Source organism: Symphalangus syndactylus, chromosome 7 (genome assembly GCF_028878055.3).
Source record: "Symphalangus syndactylus isolate Jambi chromosome 7, NHGRI_mSymSyn1-v2.1_pri, whole genome shotgun sequence".
NCBI lineage: Eukaryota > Metazoa > Chordata > Mammalia > Primates > Hylobatidae > Symphalangus > Symphalangus syndactylus.
In genome coordinates, this window is record NC_072429.2 from 71,671,066 (window position 1) to 71,692,168 (window position 21,103).

At 43.0% G+C, this 21,103-nt stretch overlaps 2 protein-coding genes across 2 annotated transcripts in view; one reads left to right on the top strand and one right to left on the bottom strand.

The window, feature by feature from the left end:
* Positions 1 to 628: 628 nt before the first annotated feature.
* On the bottom strand, positions 629 to 4,047 carry RPL7 (ribosomal protein L7). The gene is made up of 7 exons (XM_055286508.2): positions 3,614 to 4,047; positions 2,711 to 2,819; positions 2,264 to 2,430; positions 1,745 to 1,882; positions 1,524 to 1,633; positions 1,027 to 1,236; positions 629 to 693 (listed from the first exon to the last, which is right to left on the bottom strand). Exons 1-6 carry the CDS (start codon positions 3,706 to 3,708, stop codon positions 1,028 to 1,030), a joined length of 828 nt encoding a protein of 275 aa, XP_055142483.1. The 5' UTR covers positions 3,709 to 4,047; the 3' UTR covers positions 629 to 693; position 1,027.
* Positions 4,048 to 4,615: 568 nt separating this feature from the next.
* The window catches only part of RDH10 (retinol dehydrogenase 10), a 29,535-nt gene continuing 13,047 nt past the window's right edge, over positions 4,616 to 21,103 (top strand). Inside the window, exons 1-2 of the mRNA XM_055286507.2 lie at positions 4,616 to 5,600; positions 7,237 to 7,472. Coding sequence (XP_055142482.1) covers positions 5,312 to 5,600; positions 7,237 to 7,472 — 525 coding nt within the window. The 5' untranslated portion in view covers positions 4,616 to 5,311. The remainder of the gene's footprint in view (positions 5,601 to 7,236; positions 7,473 to 21,103) is intronic.

Below are 21,103 nucleotides of genomic sequence, written 5' to 3' on the forward strand. Positions count from 1 at the left end.
TACACTCTACATTGTTCACTAGTCTAGGTGAAACAATACATAAAGTATAAAAGAATTTTATTAAAAAACCTTTTAAGTTTTTGCCCATTAATTTTACCAGATGCTCTGAAATAATTTGCATCCCTCGGCACAAATTTCATGCCTTCCTTCAAAATACCCACAGTATGTAACAATTATTAGTAACTCACCTAAGTATGGCAAAAGATGCAAAACAAGAACACAAAAATGGAATGCAAAAGGAAAATAACACATTTACATGGCAGTTTATAAACAAGCGATGGCCCGAGAAAGAAATTTTAGCAACTAAATTCAATTTTTTCCATAAACCAAAGTTGGATTACCTTACCTACAAAACACGTACAAATGCTTGTGAAACAGGCTTTCTTAGAATAAACCCATTTTGAATCACTCAGCACAGTTAAACAAAAAATTAAGATCTTCTGTAGTAGAGAAAAGCCTTTTAAGAACCCAAGAGATGTCTTTCACACAGACTCGACCCTGATTTTGCACGAAATGGGCTGTTGATTTGGCTTAATTTTATCACACACCAGACTTGCCACAGTAGTTAAGGGAAGACAGAGGCAGGCTAACAACAACAACAACAAAACATCACAAATACAACAATATATTTCAATTTGAGAGCAGGTACTGTTTATTAACCAACCAGCTTAGAAAAATAATCATGGTAGACACCTGAAAGGAAAAAAGAAAACCATTAGAAAACACTTTAGGCAGCTAACAACATAAACTAAGCAGTTATAAAGTAACGATTGAGTTTACATTTTTAAGATCACCCAATTTCCATCTCTGAAGACTCCCCAAAACAGGCTTTTCCTTTCCTCCAGAAAGGTCCTCAAAAGCAGTAAACAAACCAACTGTAACCATTAAGATAGTTGATCCCCACTCCCCACAAAAGCACTGATTAAAATTCAAACCCCCATCAATATTTAATGGGAAAAGCATTCAAGATTACCACCACTTATACTCTAACATTAACTCAACCTTTCTCAGGATGAGGTCTCTCACCTTAGTTCATTCTTCTAATAAGCCTGTTGATCTGGTCCTCCCTGTTGCCAGCATCTCCACCTTCTACAAAATGGGTTGTCTTTTTCTTCATTCCACCTCGTGGAGAAGACAATTTGAAGGGCCACAGGAAGTTATTTGCCTCTTTGAAGCGTTTTCCAACAGTATAGATCTCATGAATCAGATCCTCCATGCAGATGATGCCGTATTTACCTAAATATTTTAAGGTTATTTAAGATTATTAAAGTTGCAAAAAGTTTTGAAATAATTATTGAATAGGCTGTGAGATAAAAACATAACCAGGAATAAATAAGGTAAATGCATGGCTTTACAAAGATAAGGTTCAAGCTAATGAAACCATGTCTTACGTTTTCTTTTAAGCTAAATCAAGAATCATAAGGAATATATGAAGATTCACAATAGTGAGAAATATACGGCCACAAGAGGATAAAAAATTATCGCATGGTCTAATACCAAACTTTCCCCCAAACAGAACCTACCAAGAGATCGAGCAATCAAAGCGTTATCTGTCAAAGCAATTCGCTTCTTATTGATTTTGCCATAACCACGTTTGTAGATTAGTTCATTTACTGACTTCAGATTGGGGTACCTGAAGTGAAAAAGCAAACATAAATATGGTGACCACTGTTAAAACATCTAAAATTCATGTTGCTACATAACCAATTTATCAAATAGAAATCAAAGGAGAGAAGAGACTTACCCCCATGCAATATATGGCTCTACAATCCTCAGCATGTTAATCGAAGCCTTGTTGAGCTTCACAAAGGTTCCATTGAAGATTTGACGAAGGCGAAGCAGCTGCAACACCTTTCGAACCTTTGGGCTCACGCCGTTGATACTGTGGTGAAAAGGGACCAGAAATGCATTTGCCTTTCATCGAAATTTTTATTAACACTAACCATTATAGTTTTGAATATCGAATCCTACCTAAACAGATAGGAATCCTCTCATGTTACACACTGAACTTCTGTATTCTATTAAGAGAAGGGATAGGGCTTGGGGAACGAACATAGCTTGCAACTAAACCATTAGTGATCAGCACCCTCCTTGTTCTAGCTTCCCCTAAAATATTGTTACTCCAGTGTTTCAGAATCAGGGCTCCCAGAAGTAATGTGAAGTTGCTTTTTTTTTTTTTTTTTTTTTTTTTTTTTTTTTTTTTTTTTTTTTTACCAGTGCTAACTCTCCCTTTCAAACCCGAATGCAGTAAAACTGAACTTACCCTCTGATTCTGATGACAAACGCCAATTTGGGTTCTGCAGGTACATAGAAGTTGCCAGCTTTTCTTGCCATCCTCGCCATTCGAATTTCAGTTCTGTACATTTGCCTATATTCCTTGTGATAGTGCTTTGCTTTTTCATAGATAAGCTTCCTCCTTGCCTTTCGAAGCTGAAAACCAATCATCAGTTATTCATGATTTTTAGCTCTCAATCACAATTAGCAACGCCAATTATTAAAGACAACTAAAACACGTTTCCATTCAATCTTTTCTTGCCACAGTATGCAATTATATCCCCCACCAAAAAAACCCACTACCTTCAGACTGTAACATTAGGGAGCTAAGCAATTACTCGGTAGAGTTAGGAAGTAAATCTTGCCAAGAACATTCACCTCATCCTCAATCCCAAGGCATCTCCTTATGTGCTAGTGCCTCAAAAAGTTTACTTACCATCTTTTGGGCAAATTTCTTTCTCAGGCGCTTGATCTTCAGCTCTGCGAAATTCTTTCGCTTTTTCTTAAGGGTTTCTGGCACAGCAGGAACCTCCTTCTTCTTCTCTCTAACGTTAATAAACAAAAATGTTATCAATACCTCAAAAAGCTCACAGCGCTGTATTACTCCCGTACTGAGCAGTGTTGTTTACCAGAAATGGTGTCACTGACTTTAGTCACTAGTAACTTTACTTGCTCTGGCATGCTACAGTGTACGATGCACATTTTAGCTCCATGTCAATAACCTTTAACACCATGTTGCCTAAAACGCAATCACAAATAGGACAATAGCAATACGCTCTTCCCTATTTCAACCAAGAGGCCCGGCCTCCGACGACTAATTAAGAAAAAGCAAAAAACACACCAACAGCCGAATAACAAAATGTTCTAGCTGAAAGACTACTGCAAGGCACTGACTCCCAGACTTTAAGCGCAAAAATTAAAAAATAAAAATAAAAAAAACAAGCCACCATCACTCTGGTTCAATCAGGATCCACATGTTGAAAGCAAAGGCCTGACGGCAGGGAAGCCTGTGCCAAGCACCAGCCAAGAACGAACCCAATTCAGAGGTTCTGCGCCTCCCCCGAAAGACCCTCTACCGAGGACTGGGCCGTCAGCCAACCGACGGGTTCCACACACATTCCAACCCGACATCTCGTTCCCGGGAACTCCGAAACCTCAGTCCTAAGACCGCCCGCATCCCAACCCTAGCCTCGGGTCCCCACTGGTGTCACAAAGCGTCACAATCAAGCAGGGAGGTGGGCAAAGGTGCAAGCTACGGCCAGAGAGAGAAAACGTGACACAAAATGGATCTGGCTCTGGAGATGGAGAAGGATTCTCAAGAGGACGAGAAACGACTTACTCTACACCCTCCATGGTTCCAGCCGGAAAAAAGAGGAAGTTGGCGCATGCGTACTGTCCACTTAAAGACTTCGCGAGAGAAGCCCCACGACTCATAGGTGTCTTAGAATAAGCCGGAAAAGAATCCAGAACTAAAAAGTCGCCTTGCAGACGCAAAATTAGGAACTCCCTGATTTAGCCTCTTTCAACAAACTTTCGGGTAAAACTTGTTTGAAGAAAATATATGCCTTTGATTAGACTTTTTAATCAATTCAAGAGCAAAGAGTGCTGACACCTTGGCAACTCCGGGTCCTAATCCCCAGGCTTCGCTGACAGGATTAGGCTCTGGTTCCTCCCTATAATGTTCCCAGGACGAGCCTCATGGGGACGAACTACAAATCCCAGCATGCACCACTCCTCGCCCGCCCGGCGGGTGGGCAGCGGCTGACCAGGACCTCAGGCAAGCACCGCGGCGACGGTTCCAGCCAGGAAAATGAGAGCCTTTTGGGCCACGTTCCAAACGGCTAGCTGCAATTCGAAGTCACTTTTGGCCGCCCTCCCGGCTCCCTGCCGCGGTAGTCGCAGAATACACCCCTTTCGCCGCGCCGCGAGGTCCTTGTCGTCGCTCCAGCCCACAGGGCTGTCTTCCGCAGCGCCTGATCGCAGGCGGGGCGGTCCGGAGTGCCCTGGTTTACGAAAAGTGGCTAGCCAGGGACCAGCGGGGACCGGACGGCCGGAGGAGGATGGCCAGGGCTCTGCTGACTGACGAGATCGGCAGGCGGAGGCCAGGACACCCCACAGGAGGGGGCGTGAGCTGCAAAGGGAGGTGCGAGGAGGGCTGAGGTTGCGGCCACGGCCGTGTGAGAGGGGCTACCCCGCTCGTCTCCGCGGACGGCTGGCAGGCTGGGGGCTGGGCCGGGGGCGGGGTGCGCCCGGGGGCGGAGAGGCCGGGCGGAGGGAGGGCCGATGCCGAGGCTGGCGCGGGCTCTTCCCGGTCGCGGGGTTATATAGCGCGGAGCGTGGAACCGGCTCAGAGCCGGCCCGGAGCGCTCCGACTTGCAAGCGGGCTGCGCTGCGGAGCCCGGTGCCCGAGTGACAGCCGCGGGGAGTGCAGGGTCGGGGGACGTGAGCCCTCGGGGGCAGCTGCAAGGCGTTGGGCAGCGCTTGCCTGCGCCAAGCGAGTCTCCCTTTCCCGGCGCTCCGCCGCCCCGCACCCCACTCTCCCACCTTCTGGCAACTTGGGTCGAGTTGACAACTCCCGCGGCGGCCCGCTGGCCCGTGCCGCCTCCGCTGCGCACTCCTCCCCCGGGGTGAGAGGGAGCCGGCGCGCCGGTTCCGGGGACGCTCGGGCGGCAGCAGCTTGGCCATGAGGGCAGTGTGAGTCGTCTAACTCGCGGCTGTCACCGCCACTGCAGCGGAGCCGGCCGGCCGGGCGCTGCGGGACGGGCGGGCGGCTGCCGGCAGGAGGCGCCGAGCCGGGTGACTGCCGCGGCGGGCACAGTCCGGGTTCACAGCGCCGATCCCGGGCGGGAGTGGCCCCGCGCAGGCAGGGAGTGGCGCCGCGCACTCCAACCCGGCGGGCACCTCGGGGGCGGGCGCGGGGCGCAGCCTTCTCGTCCCGGCCTCTGTGACAAGCGCCCCGGGGCCGGGAGCCCGACTGCCGGGCTCGGGGTGGGCGCGGACGCAAGCACTGGGCTCGTGCGGGACCCCGGGCGTCGCGATGAACATCGTGGTGGAGTTCTTCGTGGTCACTTTCAAAGTGCTCTGGGCGTTCGTGCTGGCCGCGGCGCGCTGGCTGGTGCGGCCCAAGGAGAAGAGCGTGGCGGGCCAGGTGTGCCTCATCACCGGCGCCGGCAGCGGCCTGGGCCGCCTCTTCGCGCTGGAGTTCGCCCGGCGCCGGGCGCTGCTGGTGCTGTGGGACATCAACACGCAGAGCAACGAGGAGACGGCTGGCATGGTGCGCCACATCTACCGCGACCTGGAGGCGGCCGACGCCGCCGCGCTGCAAGGTAACCTGGACCCGCGCGGGAGCATTGTTGGGTCAAGCCTCTTTCCACCCCGCGCCCTACCACAGCAGGCCCCAAACCCCGCTGCCTGGTCAGCCCCGCTGCCTGGTCAGCCCCGCTGTGGAGGAAAGGAACACCCCACCGGTCTTTTGGGAGACGAGTGGAATTCGCTCCCTGATAAAGGAACCCGATCACTTCTGTATTACCAGGGAGAAGGTGCCCAGTCCTCGGGGAGGTTCGGTCTCTGGGGACCACGGTGGGGGCGGGGGGGGGGGCAGCGTTTCCTAAGCCCTCTGGGGTAGGGAAGGCGGAGGGAACTTGTTACCACAGGTTTGGATCCCAAAGAAATGTCTCGCTCCGACTTACAAGCGGCGCGATGGGAAACTGAAGCGTCTTTGGGAAGTTGTTCTGACTAGTCTGAAGAAGTGTCTGTGTTACTGTGGTCTGAACCCCTTAGACGAGGGCAGTATTGACGGTTTCACTGTAAGTTTAGCCTGAGGAACATAATTACATTGTTTCGCCAGCGATAAGTGCTTTAGTTACATTCCCTAAGTGTGATTGAAAGACGCCTTGCTTCCTAAGAGAAAGCTCTTGGAGGATTTAGGCTTCGTTGTAAATTTCTTCCATGTTTTTGGTCACTCCAGGAAATCTGCATTTCTGAATACTTATTAACTAACCTGAATCTGAGGTTTTTTTTTTAAGCCAAAGCAAAGTCCTTAACCAACCATAAATATTGGTCCAGGAAATTTGATAATGGCTGTTGCTTTTTAACAAAATTTTTCATTTTTAGGGAAAACATTTACCTGTACGGAGAAAATTGACTTGGGCACTTCTCCCCCGTATGGATAATTTATCATCAAACTTATTGATATTGCGTTTTTAATTTAAGGGTGAAAATGTACCATTTCCATTGGTGGTATGGAGGTGTAGCAAATATAGATTGTTGTGCTCCCTGCCAAAACCTAAAAGATAAGGGTATTCATTTTCCAGGATACCGATTTTGGTTTTTAAATTGTCAAGTTCTTATGTGGTAAAATTGCATATTTACCTGTAACTTGATTTGTGAGAGTACTTCTTAGAGGAGTCAGCTAGCCTAGTTAGGACAAGCCAGTGATCCCTACTTCTTCATTAAAAATTGTGGATTCATTTCTTGGCTTTGGATGAATTCAGATTATTAATTGCAGTTTTGATTTGTGAGCCTTGAAGTGAGTTTCCATTTTGAGGGTTCTCATACTAAAGACTAAGAGCTGTTTCTCTTGGGCCACTGTTTCCCAAAAAAAAGAGGAGTGTGTAGTGTGTGTGTGTTGTTCTCTGAGCTCTGGGCTGAGATCAGTTCTTTGCAGGTGTCTAGCTCCAGCAAGCTGATCCCATGTGGTCTACTTGTATTGGGCTTGTCACAATTACATGACTTTCCCCTAAGCAAAGTTATCCAGTAAATTGCTGTAATTCCCAAAGACTTCATGGGAGGAAGGCAGCTGTAAAGCTCAGTCGTTGGCAAGCCTTGCAGCGTTAGAAATTTGAAGCTCACTGTAGTATTTTTGTTTTGTGTGATCTTTGTCCTACTGATCGCCATGTGACTCACTTTCTGCACTTCCTTCTCTTTTGCATGTTTTCTCCTCATCTGGACTTCTGAGGACAGCTGGGAATGGTGAGGAAGAAATTCTGCCCCACTGTAACTTGCAGGTTTTTACCTACACCTGTGATGTAGGGAAGAGGGAGAATGTCTACCTGACGGCTGAAAGAGTCCGCAAGGAGGTTGGCGAAGTCTCAGTCCTGGTCAATAATGCTGGTGTGGTCTCTGGGCATCACCTTCTGGAATGTCCTGATGAGCTCATTGAGAGAACCATGATGGTCAATTGCCATGCGCACTTCTGGGTAAATATAAACATCCTTGTTTTCTTTGCTGGGCCCTCCTCAATGAGAAGGTTGGGAAGGAGAGAGACTTCAGTACCAGCCTGAAAGCAACCTGTACTCTTTCGACACGAGGTCTCCTCAGCTCTTCCCTGTGGTAAACTGCAGTGTATGCTGGTTACTATTAGTCGTTTTGTCCTCGCCCACCCCCCGCTGCCCCTAACTCAGTATTTTTGAGAGGGCAGAGGATTGAACATTTTGAACTAGTTTGAAAGATTGCCATAAAAATAACAAGAAGGAGTGTAAAACCCTGGGTTTGTTTATTTTGCTTTCTGTTGAGTTTATAAAACATTGGTTGTTCTTATGAGTTCTTAAAGTCAGGATTTAGGCTTCCAAATTACTGCTCAGCCACATTTTGGAAAGTGCCAAAGATTCTGAAATCAACATTTGTGGTCTTTTGGGAGTGGCCAGGCCACCCTGGCAGTCACTTCGCATCCCCTGACCATCCACAGGGTCCAGGGCATCTTCCTGTTGCAGGACACCTTGGGACTCTCTTGGGTTAGACAGTGCCTCGCAAATAGCACCCTAATAGGACCCTAGAGAGGGAAGCGAGGTGGTGAAACCTGGTAAGCTGGGGATGTAAACAATGTCCGCTTCTAACCATTAAACAATGTCACGATCTACGGAGGGGAGCAGGGCCTTCTGCTGCTCTAGGGGCAAAAGTAACCCCAGTTTTTCATCTCAACTTCAGTAAAAGTAGGTGTGACTCTCTCCCCTATAACTGCACACTGCTGACCCACTTTATGCTGTTTTTCCTCACAGTATTTTCCCTTTACTTTTGTAGACAGGTAAGATTCAATAAAGAAGGAGTAAAGAAATAGGATTCTACTTTTTTTTTTCCATAGGCAGATTAGCCTTCTAATAGAACACAACAAAGAACTGTTTCTCCTAAATAGGTCACATTAAACCTCATTAATTTTTTAGCAACTGCTTAAAAACTTAATCTAGCTTTAAAAGTACTTATTCAAATGTTGCACCTCAAGCATCAAACCTTTTCTCTGCTCTTGGAGGAAGCTTATTTTAATGTTTTATTTTTAAACATGAACTTTATTTATTTATTTATTTACTTATTTTTTGAGATGGAGTCTCACTTTGTCACCCAGGCTGAATGCAGTGGCGCGATCTTGGCTCACTGCAACCTCTGCCTCCCAAGTTCAAGCAATTCTCCTGCCTCAGCCTCTCGAGTAGCTGGCACATGCCGCCACACCTGGCTAATTTTTTGTATTTTAGTAGAGACGGGGTTTCATGGTGTTGCCCAGGCTGGTCGCGAACTCCTGAGCTCAGGCAATCCACCCACCTCAGCCTCCCAAAGTGCTGGGATTGCAGGCGTGAGCCACCGCACCCAGCCTATTTATTTATTTTGAGATGGAATTTTGCTCTTGTTGCCCAGGCTGGAGTACAATGGCGTGATCTCGGCTCACTGCAACCTCCACTTCCTGGGTTCAAGCAATTCTCCTGTCTCAGTCTTCCGAGTAGCTGGGATTGCAGGCATGCGCCACCACGCCCGGCTAATTTTGTATTTTTAGTAGAGGCAGGGTTTCACCATGTTGATCAGGCTGGTCTCGAACTCCTGACCTCAGGTGATCCACCCGCCTCAGCCTCCCAAAGTGCTGGGATTACAGGTGTAAGCCACTGCACCCAGCCAACATGATCTTTATTTAATTCATTTACAAACCTCTAGAAATGAATATATAAATGACCTGAGCTTATATATGTTTTAAACAAGTAAGGAAATCACCAAATACAGTTTGGGGAACTTCAGCTTGCCTGTAGGTGTGTGTTGTGTTCAGTGGGGGTGGGGAACTGAATTAAAGTCCTTGCTGTGGCTGGGTCCCCAGGAACAGGCAGCAGGTGTCAAAGGGATGGTTAGATGAATAAAAGGCAGTCCAACCAAATAAACTTGACATAAAATTTATCAAGAATCTTGTGTGTTTATGACTAATCCTGAGTAAAACAACTACCATTTGAAATAAAAGACATACATAAGTGGGAGGCGGAGTGTCATTTTCATATCTGAAGAATGGTAAAGATGAAGCTGCCGTAAAAACTGCAGTTGATTTAAGTCAGGCCTAAACAGTTACAGCACTATCAGTAGGTTCATTATGAACCGCAGACACTGACTGGGATTGTTTTCTCCAGTAACCTTTGACTAAGATGATGCAAGATTACATAACTGTAAACTTTTACCTACACCAGGTATTCCAAAGTTTAGCCATCTTGCCTACTTTCTCTGCATGATTATTTTGCTTAATTGTAAAATTTCAAGTGTCATCAGGTTTTTAAGAAACCCCATATAATCTGTAGTTAAATACTTAAACCAAGAAACCAGCTCCAGGAAGCCATCTGATAAAATGAGTGCTAATGTAGTGTGTGTAAAGCACAGAAAATTCATAGCCTTAGCTTTGAAAATGCACATAAATTGATATACCATCTTTCTAATACTAGGCTACTTTTTAACATAAGGAGGAAGTCAAATCAAATCTCTAAATAGAAAAACTATTCTGGACCTGAATCTGTATACCAAGGAGGAGCATAGCACCTTGCTAGAGTCATCACTGTGCTTTGAGATGTTGCTTAACCACACAATTTAAGGAGTTCTTGGAAGCCTTGATGGTAATGACGTCACTTTGTATTAAAATATGGGAGGCTCCTGAGTTCTCCAGCTGTTTTTCCCCTAAGCATCTAAACTTAAGAATTTATTTTCAATATTGAGTCAGAAAATTCATTTTAGAGTTGGAATTTCTGACTTCTTGCTGAAATTTACAAATCTTTTGAGAAGTTTTGATTCAGCAACCAAAATTTAAAGGAAAATTCAGTATAATTTTTACAGTGAATTTTTTAACAGGGGTCAAGGAGTGTCTCAAGAGCCACCTGAATTCAGCTTCCCTTCCAGTAGTCCTCTTAGGCGAAGTGTTGGTGGCAACTTTTCAAAGATATGTTGACGTTGGCATGTGCTGTTTTCCTTCCAGAAAAAATGAGTGTGTCTTTTTACTGTATCTGGGTATGGAAAATAAGTTACCCCATACATTTTTAAAAGTCCATCAGCTGAGCAAAGAACTGTTCAGTCATTTGAACAGATCATCCTGAGCCAGACATTTAAGTAACAGTTAATATCTGTTTTCATAACTAACAAATAGTATGTTGATCCTGACTCAGAGCAAAAGTGAGTGAAATAGAAAACCATGTGGACTTTTTCACTGAAAAGCTGTGGGCGCTCCCAAACCAGTCCGCATACTATTCCCCCTACCTGAAACACCCTCTTCCTCCATTCCACGTGTCTTTTAAGGCGTAGCTCAAGTCTCAATATAACCTTTCCTCCCCACTGCAGCACTTCTGGCCTTTTTGGATATTAGAGTTGCAAGAATCCAGAGACCTTCTTGTTCAACCCTTTGTTTTCCAGTGAAGTAGGGGTTAAATGACTGATCTAAGGTTTTTCTTTTCTTTCCATTAATCTCTCACAGCATTTGTTATCATTCTCCCAAAGTAGATGGCAAGCTGTCTGAAGGCAGTTTGTTATATACATCTTTCATTTTCCTTTGCCTGGAACAAAACTCTATTCTTAAGTCACTCAATAAATATTTGATAATAATAGACTTAAATATTTAGAAGATAACCTATTCAGAGAATACTCACATGGGTCTATGTTCTGAAGTTTTAAAAGGTAAGCATTATGGGCCGGGCACGGTGGCTCACACCTGTAATCCCAGCACTTTGGAAGGCCAAGGCAGGCGGATCACTTGATGTCAGGAGTTCGAGACCAGCCTGGTCAACATGGAGAAACCCTGTCTCTACTAAAAATACAAAAAAATTAGCCAGCCATGGTGGTGCTAGCCTGTAATCCCAGCTACTCAGGAGGCTGAGGCAGGAGAATTGTTTGAACTCAGGAGGCCGAGGTTGCAGTGAGCAGACATGGCGCCGCTGCACTCCAGCCTGGGTGACAGAACAATACTCCATCTCAAGAAAGAAAAAGGTGAGCATTATGTTGGACTAAAGCTGTGTAAGACCATTATTGCAAACCAGGGCTGTCTCACCCTTGTTATCACTTATATTTTCTTTTGCTTTCCTACATAACTTTCCATTCTCCCTGTCCCACATGTGTTCTGATTTTTACTATTTTGTGTTAGAACTCTGCTCATTGGTGTGAGGCTAGTGACTTGATAATGCTGGTGATGGTGTGCCAATTTGAATCAAGCTCACATTGAATGTGTAACAGCCATTCATATTTACCAATGATCAGTCCTCAAAAAGAGGAACCCCGTAGCAATTCTTTCCTTCCCTCTTAACCATGTACCATTTCTGTACCCTTTGGAAGCCTTTCCTCAGCCTGGCATAATTCTGTACAGCCTTCCAGGCTGCTGTGACACCTCATCTTCCAATGTTGTTCCATCACCAGTAGTTCTCCTAGGAACCTTCTCCTGGTCACCAGTCAAGACCTAGTGATAGACTTGGGGTAGATTCTAGTCAGCATAATCTACTGTGAAACACCCAGTACAAGACCATGGAAAATGAATGCACTATCATGCGCTTTAACACCAGCATAGAAATTATTCATGTGGGATGTTTGTATCTGGGTGAGATGTAAAAACTTGAAAGATACCTGTCTTGGGCAGGGTGCAGTGACTCAAGCCTGCAATCCCAACACTTTGGGAGGCCAAGGAGGGTGGATTGCTTGAACCCAGGAGTTCAAGACCAGCGTTGGCAACATGGCAAAACCCTGTCTCTACCAAAATGCAAAAATTAGCTGGGCGTGGTGGCACGTGCCTGTAGTCCCAGCTCCTCAGGAGGCTGAGGCAGGAGGATGGCTTGAGCCCAGGGGTTGTAGACTGCAGTGAGCTGAGATCACAACACTGCACTCCAGCTTGGGTGACGAGAGCCAGACTCTGTCTCAAAAAAAGGAAAAGAAAAATACCTCTCTGTATTCTACTTTGAAATATGGAAAGTTGGTCTCCATGCAAACCCATGTTTCCCTCAAAATACTAACATTGCTTTACTTGTTATTTTTTAAGAGAAGTAGAATCTTAGCTTGCTATTTCTAAAAGCCAAAGTTTATCTGTAGATCCTTTTTAACCAAAGAGCTGCATTTGGCCTTTATACGTGAGCAGCAAATTGATCCCTGATTAACCAAAAGGGGGAAGCAAAAGCATTTAACTCCAGGCCTTTTATATTCTGAAGAATTTTTGCATGGTAAAGGACTAAATCTGTCAAATAGCTAGTAGGTAATTTACTTCTATTGATATGGTAGTCAGACAAGATAATTGGTAGTTAATTAATAGACCACTTAACTTAAAAGGTTTCACAGTTTTAAAATACTAATTACTGAATTCAGCATTTATCTATATCCAAATGTCTAAAGTCTATTTAGTTAAAATCTATCCAGGAAAAGTAAAAGCCCACCAGCTAGATCTGAGTAATGTAGCACTTAAAGACATTAGTGCTGCGGTTGTACCTAATATCTCATGAATGGTCCCTAATCATTAATGTTTAGGTTCTTATGTGATTTACTGGTTTTTAATCTCACATACTGCATTCCTCTGTTCTCTGGTTACAGAAACTAGTTTTGTTCAAGGCTTCTTACATTTAGAATTTTAAAAATCATTTCTAAAGTATTCATAAAAATATTTGGCCAGTATTTCTTTCTCCTTACCATAATAACTGTAAGACTAATTAGTTTATAGAGAGTATTGATTTCCTATCTTAAGATAGCTACTAAACACTTGGAATTCATGGCCTATTTTTAAGTCTCCACTAGAACTGGTTTCTGTTATTAAATATATGTCATATGTATAAAAATATTTGAACTTTAGAAGTACTTTCAATGTCTTAGAGTTGTAAATTGACCTGGGGTCAATTTTATCTTATTCTCGTAGTCACAGTTGAAAACTGAGTAAAACATCTCTTTTGATAGGAACTGCTTGGTACCTGGGACTGTATACCTATATACACCAAATAGGATCACATGCTCATTGAACTTTGAGTTTCTGTATTTGATACATTACATGCTGGGCCCAAATCTGTTGCTACTGGGAATCAAAATCTATGACATGATAAAATATCACTTTACGTAGCCGGTGTGAATAGGGAACCAGATACTATATCAGATAAAAAGTTCTCCAACATCTTCAATATGTTCTAATCTGTGTCTGTTTTTCTCAGTTGTTTTAAAAATACTGCTAAATAACCAATGTCATAATTTCTAACCTAAATGAAAAAAACAGCAATGCTCCCCTCATTGCCAAATCCAGTGCGCAGCTTCATCTTTCTACAGAATGTGACCCTCTTGACCGTCTCCTTGAAACTCAAGTGCTTTAGCTTCCATGATAAGCCCACTTTGTCATGCTTCTCTGTCTGCCTTCAACTACCTTGACTGCGCCACACATTCTCTTAAAGCAGCATGTCACAAAACTGAACAAACTCCTCTTTGCTCCTTGCATTCCCTGGTCACCAGGCTTAGAAACATCAGCATTATCTTCACCTCTCCAGCCTGCACACATTCATGGGTCCCCAAATCCTGACTATTCTCTTGTGCCCCTGTGCTTTGATCGATTGCCCTTTTCCTTTCCTACTTCATCCTGTGTGCCTCCATCACCTCTTGCCTGGACTCTTGAAAGTGCCTCTGATCTTCTTTTCCTGTATTTGCTTTTGGCTTTCCAACCTAGGGTCATCTAAGCAGCCTTGAGTTTGTTATCTGCCTGCTTAAAACGCTTATATGACCATATTGCTCACAGCGTGAAGTCCAGGCTCATTAGCATGGCATCCTGGGCCTTCCAAAGCTGATTTCCACCTGCTTTTCCGGGTCAGCACCTATTTTATCCCCTCCTGTACTGTAAACTTCAGACGAGCTGGACTCCTCACTGTGCCTGGAGAGAGCCTTGCACACACTTGTGCTTCACACAAGAGCCTCTGCTTAGCTGTTCTGCCATTTGAGTCCTGTTTTACTTGAAGACAACAGAAGTTGAATAGTTCAGAAAAAAATCTGTCCCTATTCCTGAGAAAGAAAAACAAATTCAAAATATTTTCATGTTCACTTAATAATATGTTTATATATTAAGATGGCAGTCCCTATAAAATAGTCATGAAATTCTTGGCCCAAGGAATGGCCCTTTCTTGTTTGATCATGGAGTGAGTTGTGCTGTTTATCTCAATTCCTGGAAGGAAGCAAACTTGGTATTTGTTCTTTTCTGCCTCATTATTTCTACATCCCAGGCTTTATCCATTTTCTGCCCAAATAGAAATTAATCTATAGGATATGTCAAAGTGGAAGCATTGTGTAGCCTGTGCTAATGCTAACACTGACTGAATAGCTTTCTCAAAAAGATTGAATGCAGAGTGCCCCGGCAGAGTCCTTAGCCATTCATTGCACAAACCCTATAGTTTAATACTTAACTGCTCACACTCCGCTTATTCTCTTCTCCTACATTTGTTTTTACACTGATCATGCTTCAGATTTTCGAGATCTTTGGCAAATTCTAGTGAATCGGTTTTAGTAACTTGAATATATCTAACCCATAACAATCTGAGAAAATTTAATAGCCTCACTTGAGAGTTAGAAGAATTTTAAGTAGGAAACCCCTTTACATTTAAGTTTTGTCTTGAGTTGAGAAATATTAATAGCAAATTCATCTAAAATTTCTGCTTTAGTTCTTTCAGAAACTAAAATTAAGCCTCTTTCAATTATGATAAGTAGTCTATTTGCATGTGTCTAATCCACATGTCTGCCTATATGGATAAATGTGCAGATGACATGGTATGTTTGTTTGCTTGCTTGTTTTCCTATGCTCAGTCATAAGTAGAAGACATGATTATGGCGCAGTTACAGCCACTGGACCTGGGAAAGTCCTAAATACCTGGGATGTTTTTGGACCCCTAAACTGTATTATGCTGAAGTTCCACTAGGGGGTGTACTGGCAGGGTGGATTTGTATCTTATTTCCTGCACATAGAACCAGTATTTTCCTGAGAGAAAGGGTCTTTTGTAACTAATGTTTGGAGTATGACAAAATTTAATAGTCCTTAAGAAACAGAGAACTATTTCCTGCCTCAGCTGAATGGGTTAAGTTCAATGTTTTGAGCCTGTAACTCCAGAGATCAGATTAAAATGTGTTAACCTTTCTTATCAGAAGTTGGTATAGTAGTTAGCTATTCAAAGAACTAACGCTTCTAGATTCTATCAACTCACCTAGAAGCTCCTTTAGGCTGAGACCCCATATAGACATAATTGGAAGATAACTCAGAAGATGGGGGTTTCTGATTCTTTCTAAAGCATACAGCTGGTCCCCATAATAGGTAGCCTCCAGAAGGTTCCCTGTATTGTGAATTATCATTCTGTTAAGATACCATTGTTCAGAGCCTAGGCTGACAGAGCCTAGGCTGACATGGCCTTGGGATTCGGTCACATTTGCCTTGACATACCTGGCTGGCCAGTTTCAGTCACCTGCATCCCTGGGTTTATGCAGGCCTATGCCATCCCCACACTGGAGTGGATGCGAGCGGATGCACACCTTTTCATGTGGTCTGAAGGAATGCTAACATTTTTTACTTGAAGAGCTTCCCCAGTGTATTTCATTCTTGAATTTTTTTTTCTTCTTTTTTACTTTATTTGTCAATTCTCTTAAAACTTAGGTTCACACCTGTCAGGGACCATTTTCCTAAATGCTCTGAAACTAAAATGAAGTGAGCCACAGGGGGAAAAAATGAATATCCTCTTATAATCTTCATAAAACTTTCAACACTGCAGCAAATGCTGCTAGAATATTTAACAAGTAAGGGCAATTACTGCCACAACCTTGAGTGCTGTCAAATTAGCCCCTTACAATGACAAGCCACTTACGATTAATTCACATTTGGAAACAAAACATTACTTGGTCTGTGAAACTTTCAAAGATCACACAAAGATGTGTGAAAGTGGCAGTGGTGTTAGCATTGTATTTTTTGGTTTGGAAAAAACCACAAGTGTTTCTTATATGCTGCTTGCATAAAATGTGAATTTCTTGCCTTTCCTTCAAATAGTTTAGTCCTGGAATTTTTGAATATTAACATGGTGCAGCTTCTTAGTGTTATCCTAAACAATAGGGCTCAAAATAACGTAAGTGTTACTTATGAAAACACATGGGTATTTTGAGGACAAGTGAAACTTAAAATTCAAAGCCTGAATTTTCCCACCTGTAAGTTGTAATTAACATACTGCCCCCTACTGATTTCTTAAGGGTTTTTTACATGGGCTAGTCCTACAGTCTCTTGGGAAAGAGAAGCATAAGGTGTAATGAATTACTTTTAAATGATTTCGTATTGTATTTTTATTATGTTTGCTGGACTCTTCAAGTGTTGCAATTTTTTCTTACAACAGTCGTTTTTTACCTATAGTAAAACGGGACTGATATAAGAAGGATTAGAAAAGAGGTGGTGTTGGAAAGTTTCGTTGTTTTCCAGCGTCATCTAGGACTCGAGATGAAAGGGACTAGGCAGCTGAAGCAACTGCTTAGCAATGTTTTTGCGACTTCTTAGGTCAGATACTGTGTTTTAAACGGAAGTATGGTCTGCGTGGAGGGCAGGGAGGACTGGGAGCCATACATAGTAAGAACCAGGACTTGCAGGAACTTGAGGAAACAACCTAACTAAAAATAGATAGCACTTATAACAAAAATAGTCTATAAATACATGCTTAATGAGCCTTGTGTACATTTACTGAATTTTTATATAGCACTTAAATTTACAAAGCCTTTTCATAAACACTTCTTTCATTTGAGCCTCACAGCAACTCTGAATTAAGTAGAGCCGCTATCCTCATGTTTATGGATGAGGAAACAAACCCAGAGAGGTGAAGGGACTTCCCTAAGGTCACTGCCAGGGAAGGAAGAAACTGGGACCCAAACCCTCAGCCTAGGCTTCCAGGTTAGAGCCTGTACAAATACTTAGCTGTGGGCTACAAGTTCAAAGCTCCTGGTACAGTAGGTAGATTTTCCTATGAGTCACTTAGGAGTTTTGCCCTGTGGTATAATATAAGAATTAATCTTCAAATGTTGATTTTTTATTAGCATGGTTAGTTTAGCAATAACTGATTAACCCTAGCTTAATATCCCCAGGAAGCTTGCCCTGTAGATTAGACAAGCATGTAACATTCAAGCCCGAAGAACCAATACTATACTAGAATTTTATTACCAAAGCCCAACTTGTGTGTTTCTGGGCCTTTTCTGTACTTTTCCATAGCTTGTATTGGAGAGAGTTATTATTTCCTTGAGAATAGTGTAGTGCATCCTTGGTCACCCAGCTTCCTTCTTTCTCTTCCTAGTTTGCATATCAGCATTGACAAATTAGACACAAAAAAAGTCACGAATGGAAAGGGCTGTTCTACAAGGACTGGCTGAACAAAGTTCTATGAATAATTGGTACCAAAATATCAGTTAAGTGTGGTTTTAGTTTAGTTCATTTTGTTAGCTTATCTCCTAACAAAATGTAAAACCTTCATTCTGTTATATAATATTCTTATGGGATCAGAATTCCAGATAGCTTCATAAGCTTTGCCTTTGAAATGTTAATCATGGATTTTCAAAATTGTGCACTTTGGGCCACTGGTAGTGTCCAAACTTATAGTCCAAGCATGTGATCTATAAAGGGGTAATTATTCCCTAAATGAGGTTTTCTCACAGGCTTACCAGAGTATAAAAGCCTCTGTGGGTCACTTGTCCAAGGTAAAGTTGGAAAGCCAGTGAGGTAAGTGCCAACACTGTTGGAGTCTACGGTCCCTGTCTTGAAAGCTAAGCCTTCAAAGCCTCTGTGGATGTGGGGAGAAGGATTTGAAGTCTTTTAGGTTTCTTCTTTACGAACTTTGTTCTAATGGGATTGGGTGGCTTCCTAGTGCTAAAAATGGATCCAAGGCAACTAGACACAGAGTCAGTCCACAAAGTCCCATGGTCATTCATACTAGGGGCTCTTGCACTAGGGGCTCTTGGCATTGATTTGAACCAGGCTTTACCTGATAAATGCTAGGGGTAGGAGGAACTGGGAACAGAAAGAGGATCAATTATATTGCCTGTTTCGCTGAACTCTTAGGAGAGTTGATCTGAAGTCACGTGAGGTTGGGAGTAGACAGATTGTTCAGGCTCACTCTAGAACCTTTTTCTCGGCTTGTGGTCCTGAGCAGCCACAGCAGCACCACCAACTACTGAATCCGAGTCTGCATTTGATTCAGAGCCCAGGTGATTCCTACGTGCATGTGCGTCAAAGTTTGAAGAGGAACTACTCTTCCCACTTTTTCAATATTCCATCTCCCCCTTACCCACATACACACACTTTTTTTTTCCTGAGCTAACCAGCCCTTTAGGAATCTTGTACCTAGGAAGATGTCAACCCGCACACTCTGGGGCCCACTCTGATCTAGGTTTATTTTTTAAATTTTGATTCAGGTCCAGTATCTGAATGGTTGCTCTGCCCAGGGTGGAGTTTTCGCAGCCCTAAGCACCACAGCAGAAAGTCAGGGCCAGCCAGTGAAGAACTGTGTGGCATTGCTGGATAATGGAAGGAATGGTGTCTCACTTATATTTGCTGTCCTTAAAAGGAAGTTTTCTTTTTTCAGTTCTCATAATTTAGTAATAATATTTTCGGTGATTTAACCAGAGTTGTGATTGGTAAGTGATTGGTGTGATCTTCTATTACATTTCAATATTGTTCCTCTGTGAGGTAGCTAGAATATATCAGACTTATTGGATCAGTATTATTGTCCTTCAAGGTACTTCTTAATTTCATGGTGGAGTGGTGGTTTGAAGTATAGAAACTAAAAGTGATGAAGTTTTGAGTCCATATTTAAGTTTGTTGGCTTTTTTTTTTTTTTTTAATCAATTTCCAGCCCCAAATATATTCCAAACCTGGAAAATGTCATTACAATATGAGAATGAAAAGGGAAAATCATCACTGGAGTATATGGGACTTCCTTTCCTAATGTACATGTTCTTTCTAATGAGTAGTTCTCATGTGGGTGATTTTGCCCCCAGGGGACATTGGTAACATCTGGAGACATTTTTCTTGTCAGACTGGTGGAGCTGCTGCTGGCATCTAGTGGAGAGAGGTCAGGGATGCTGCTTAAATTTTAAGCATAGGGCAATCCTATGGCTTAAAATTACCCAGCCCCAAATGTAATGGTGCTGAGATTGAGAAACGCTGTTCTAGAGCACTGGTTCCCAAACTCAGCTACAAATGGGAACCACCTGAGGGACGTTGCCTCCCGATGCCTGATTCTCCCATTGGAGATTCTGGTATAATTGGTCTGAGATGTGTCCTGAACACAAGGAGGAAAAGCTCCCCAGGTGATTCTAATGTAGCAAACCACTGATTTATAGGAAAGTTGCCATCTGCAATCTTTAAAATCCTTTAAGAGGTTCACAAATATTTATTTTTGTTTTTTAACAATGCCTATCCCAATGTAGGTACCTCATATACCCTCATATATGTTGAGTGAATTCTAAGTTCTAACAGTGCATGTTTAAAAACAATAAGTTTTCAGGTGTAATCTCTTGAATATATTTACCCTTCATTTAGGTAAAGATTTTAACTTTTCAAAGATTTCACAGTAAGCAAACTAGAAAGCAGGGAAGAATTTGAACTATTTACACTTAGGAATTACAGGGGTTGTTGATGATGGGGACATTGAGAGCTGTGCTGTTGGAACAGGGGCTAAGAAGTTCGCCACTGCAGATGGCCTGAGCAGTGGCTAAGCTCACATGCATGTGTTTATGCGTCATGGAAGTAGTTACTGGTCACTAGAGCAGAACCGAAGCCTCTGCCCTTTGGAAGATCTGTCTTTATTACAATTTCTGAGATGCAATTTGAGTTTGGGGCAAAGGAAAGAGATTAATGACAGCCTGTTGTTTGGCAAGCTTTTTGGCTGCAATTTTGTGGGTTATTTTCATTAGTCCATAAAGAGTTATTAAATAGGGGGAGGGGCCTGAGGCTGAAGGAGATCATTGAACACTCATTTGATCATCAAGGGCCCGGCAGGGGAAAGATCAGGGAAGACAGCATTTCAGAAACACTGTTCAGCATTCATTGTTTAACACATTGAGCCTCCATGGACTCAAGTAAAACAAAGAAAAATGATGATTGTTTCAAACAAATAATTTGTAATTTTTTAAATAGGCATACATTCAAGTTATATTATGTTAAAAGGCACAGCCGTGACATCATAGAAATACTCAATGAGATATGTTTGCCGATCACTCAATGCTGGCCACTGCACTAATGGAGTTGATCCCTTATTGAGTCATTTACGAGAGTCTTAGGCAAATAATACCTCAGTGCGACCTCAGTATTTGGGGTGTGTGGTAGGAATTGGAAAAATAATTGTTGAATATAAATCGTAACATATTTGAGATGAAAAAACTTTGGAGATCTCTTTTGTCTCACAAATGAGTTCAGTCAAGATCCAGAGAGGTCAAGTAACAAAAGGAAGGTCAAGTAATTGGCAGTCAGGACCAAGTGGGTTTCTGGATTCCAAAGGCCAGTGTATTTTACAGACAAATTGAGTTTTAAGTCACCTTATTTCTTGTATTTCTGCATAGTGAGCCCTAAAATGTAAGGGAATGTTAATATCTGAGTTGCTGCCTTGAG

What these genes read in the sequence shown, in the direction of transcription:
- RPL7 (XM_055286508.2), bottom strand. Translation starts at nt 3,708, where the DNA reads ATGAGTCGTGGGGCTTCTCTCGCGAAGTCTTTAAGTGGACAGTACGCA. An exon ending in AGAAATTTGCCCAAAAGATG is followed by an intron (nt 2,431 to 2,710) that starts GTAAGTAAACTT and finishes ATTGGTTTTCAG; the next exon opens with CTTCGAAAGGCAAGGAGGAA. An exon ending in TTTGTCATCAGAATCAGAGG is followed by an intron (nt 1,883 to 2,263) that starts GTAAGTTCAGTT and finishes TTTTCACCACAG; the next exon opens with TATCAACGGCGTGAGCCCAA.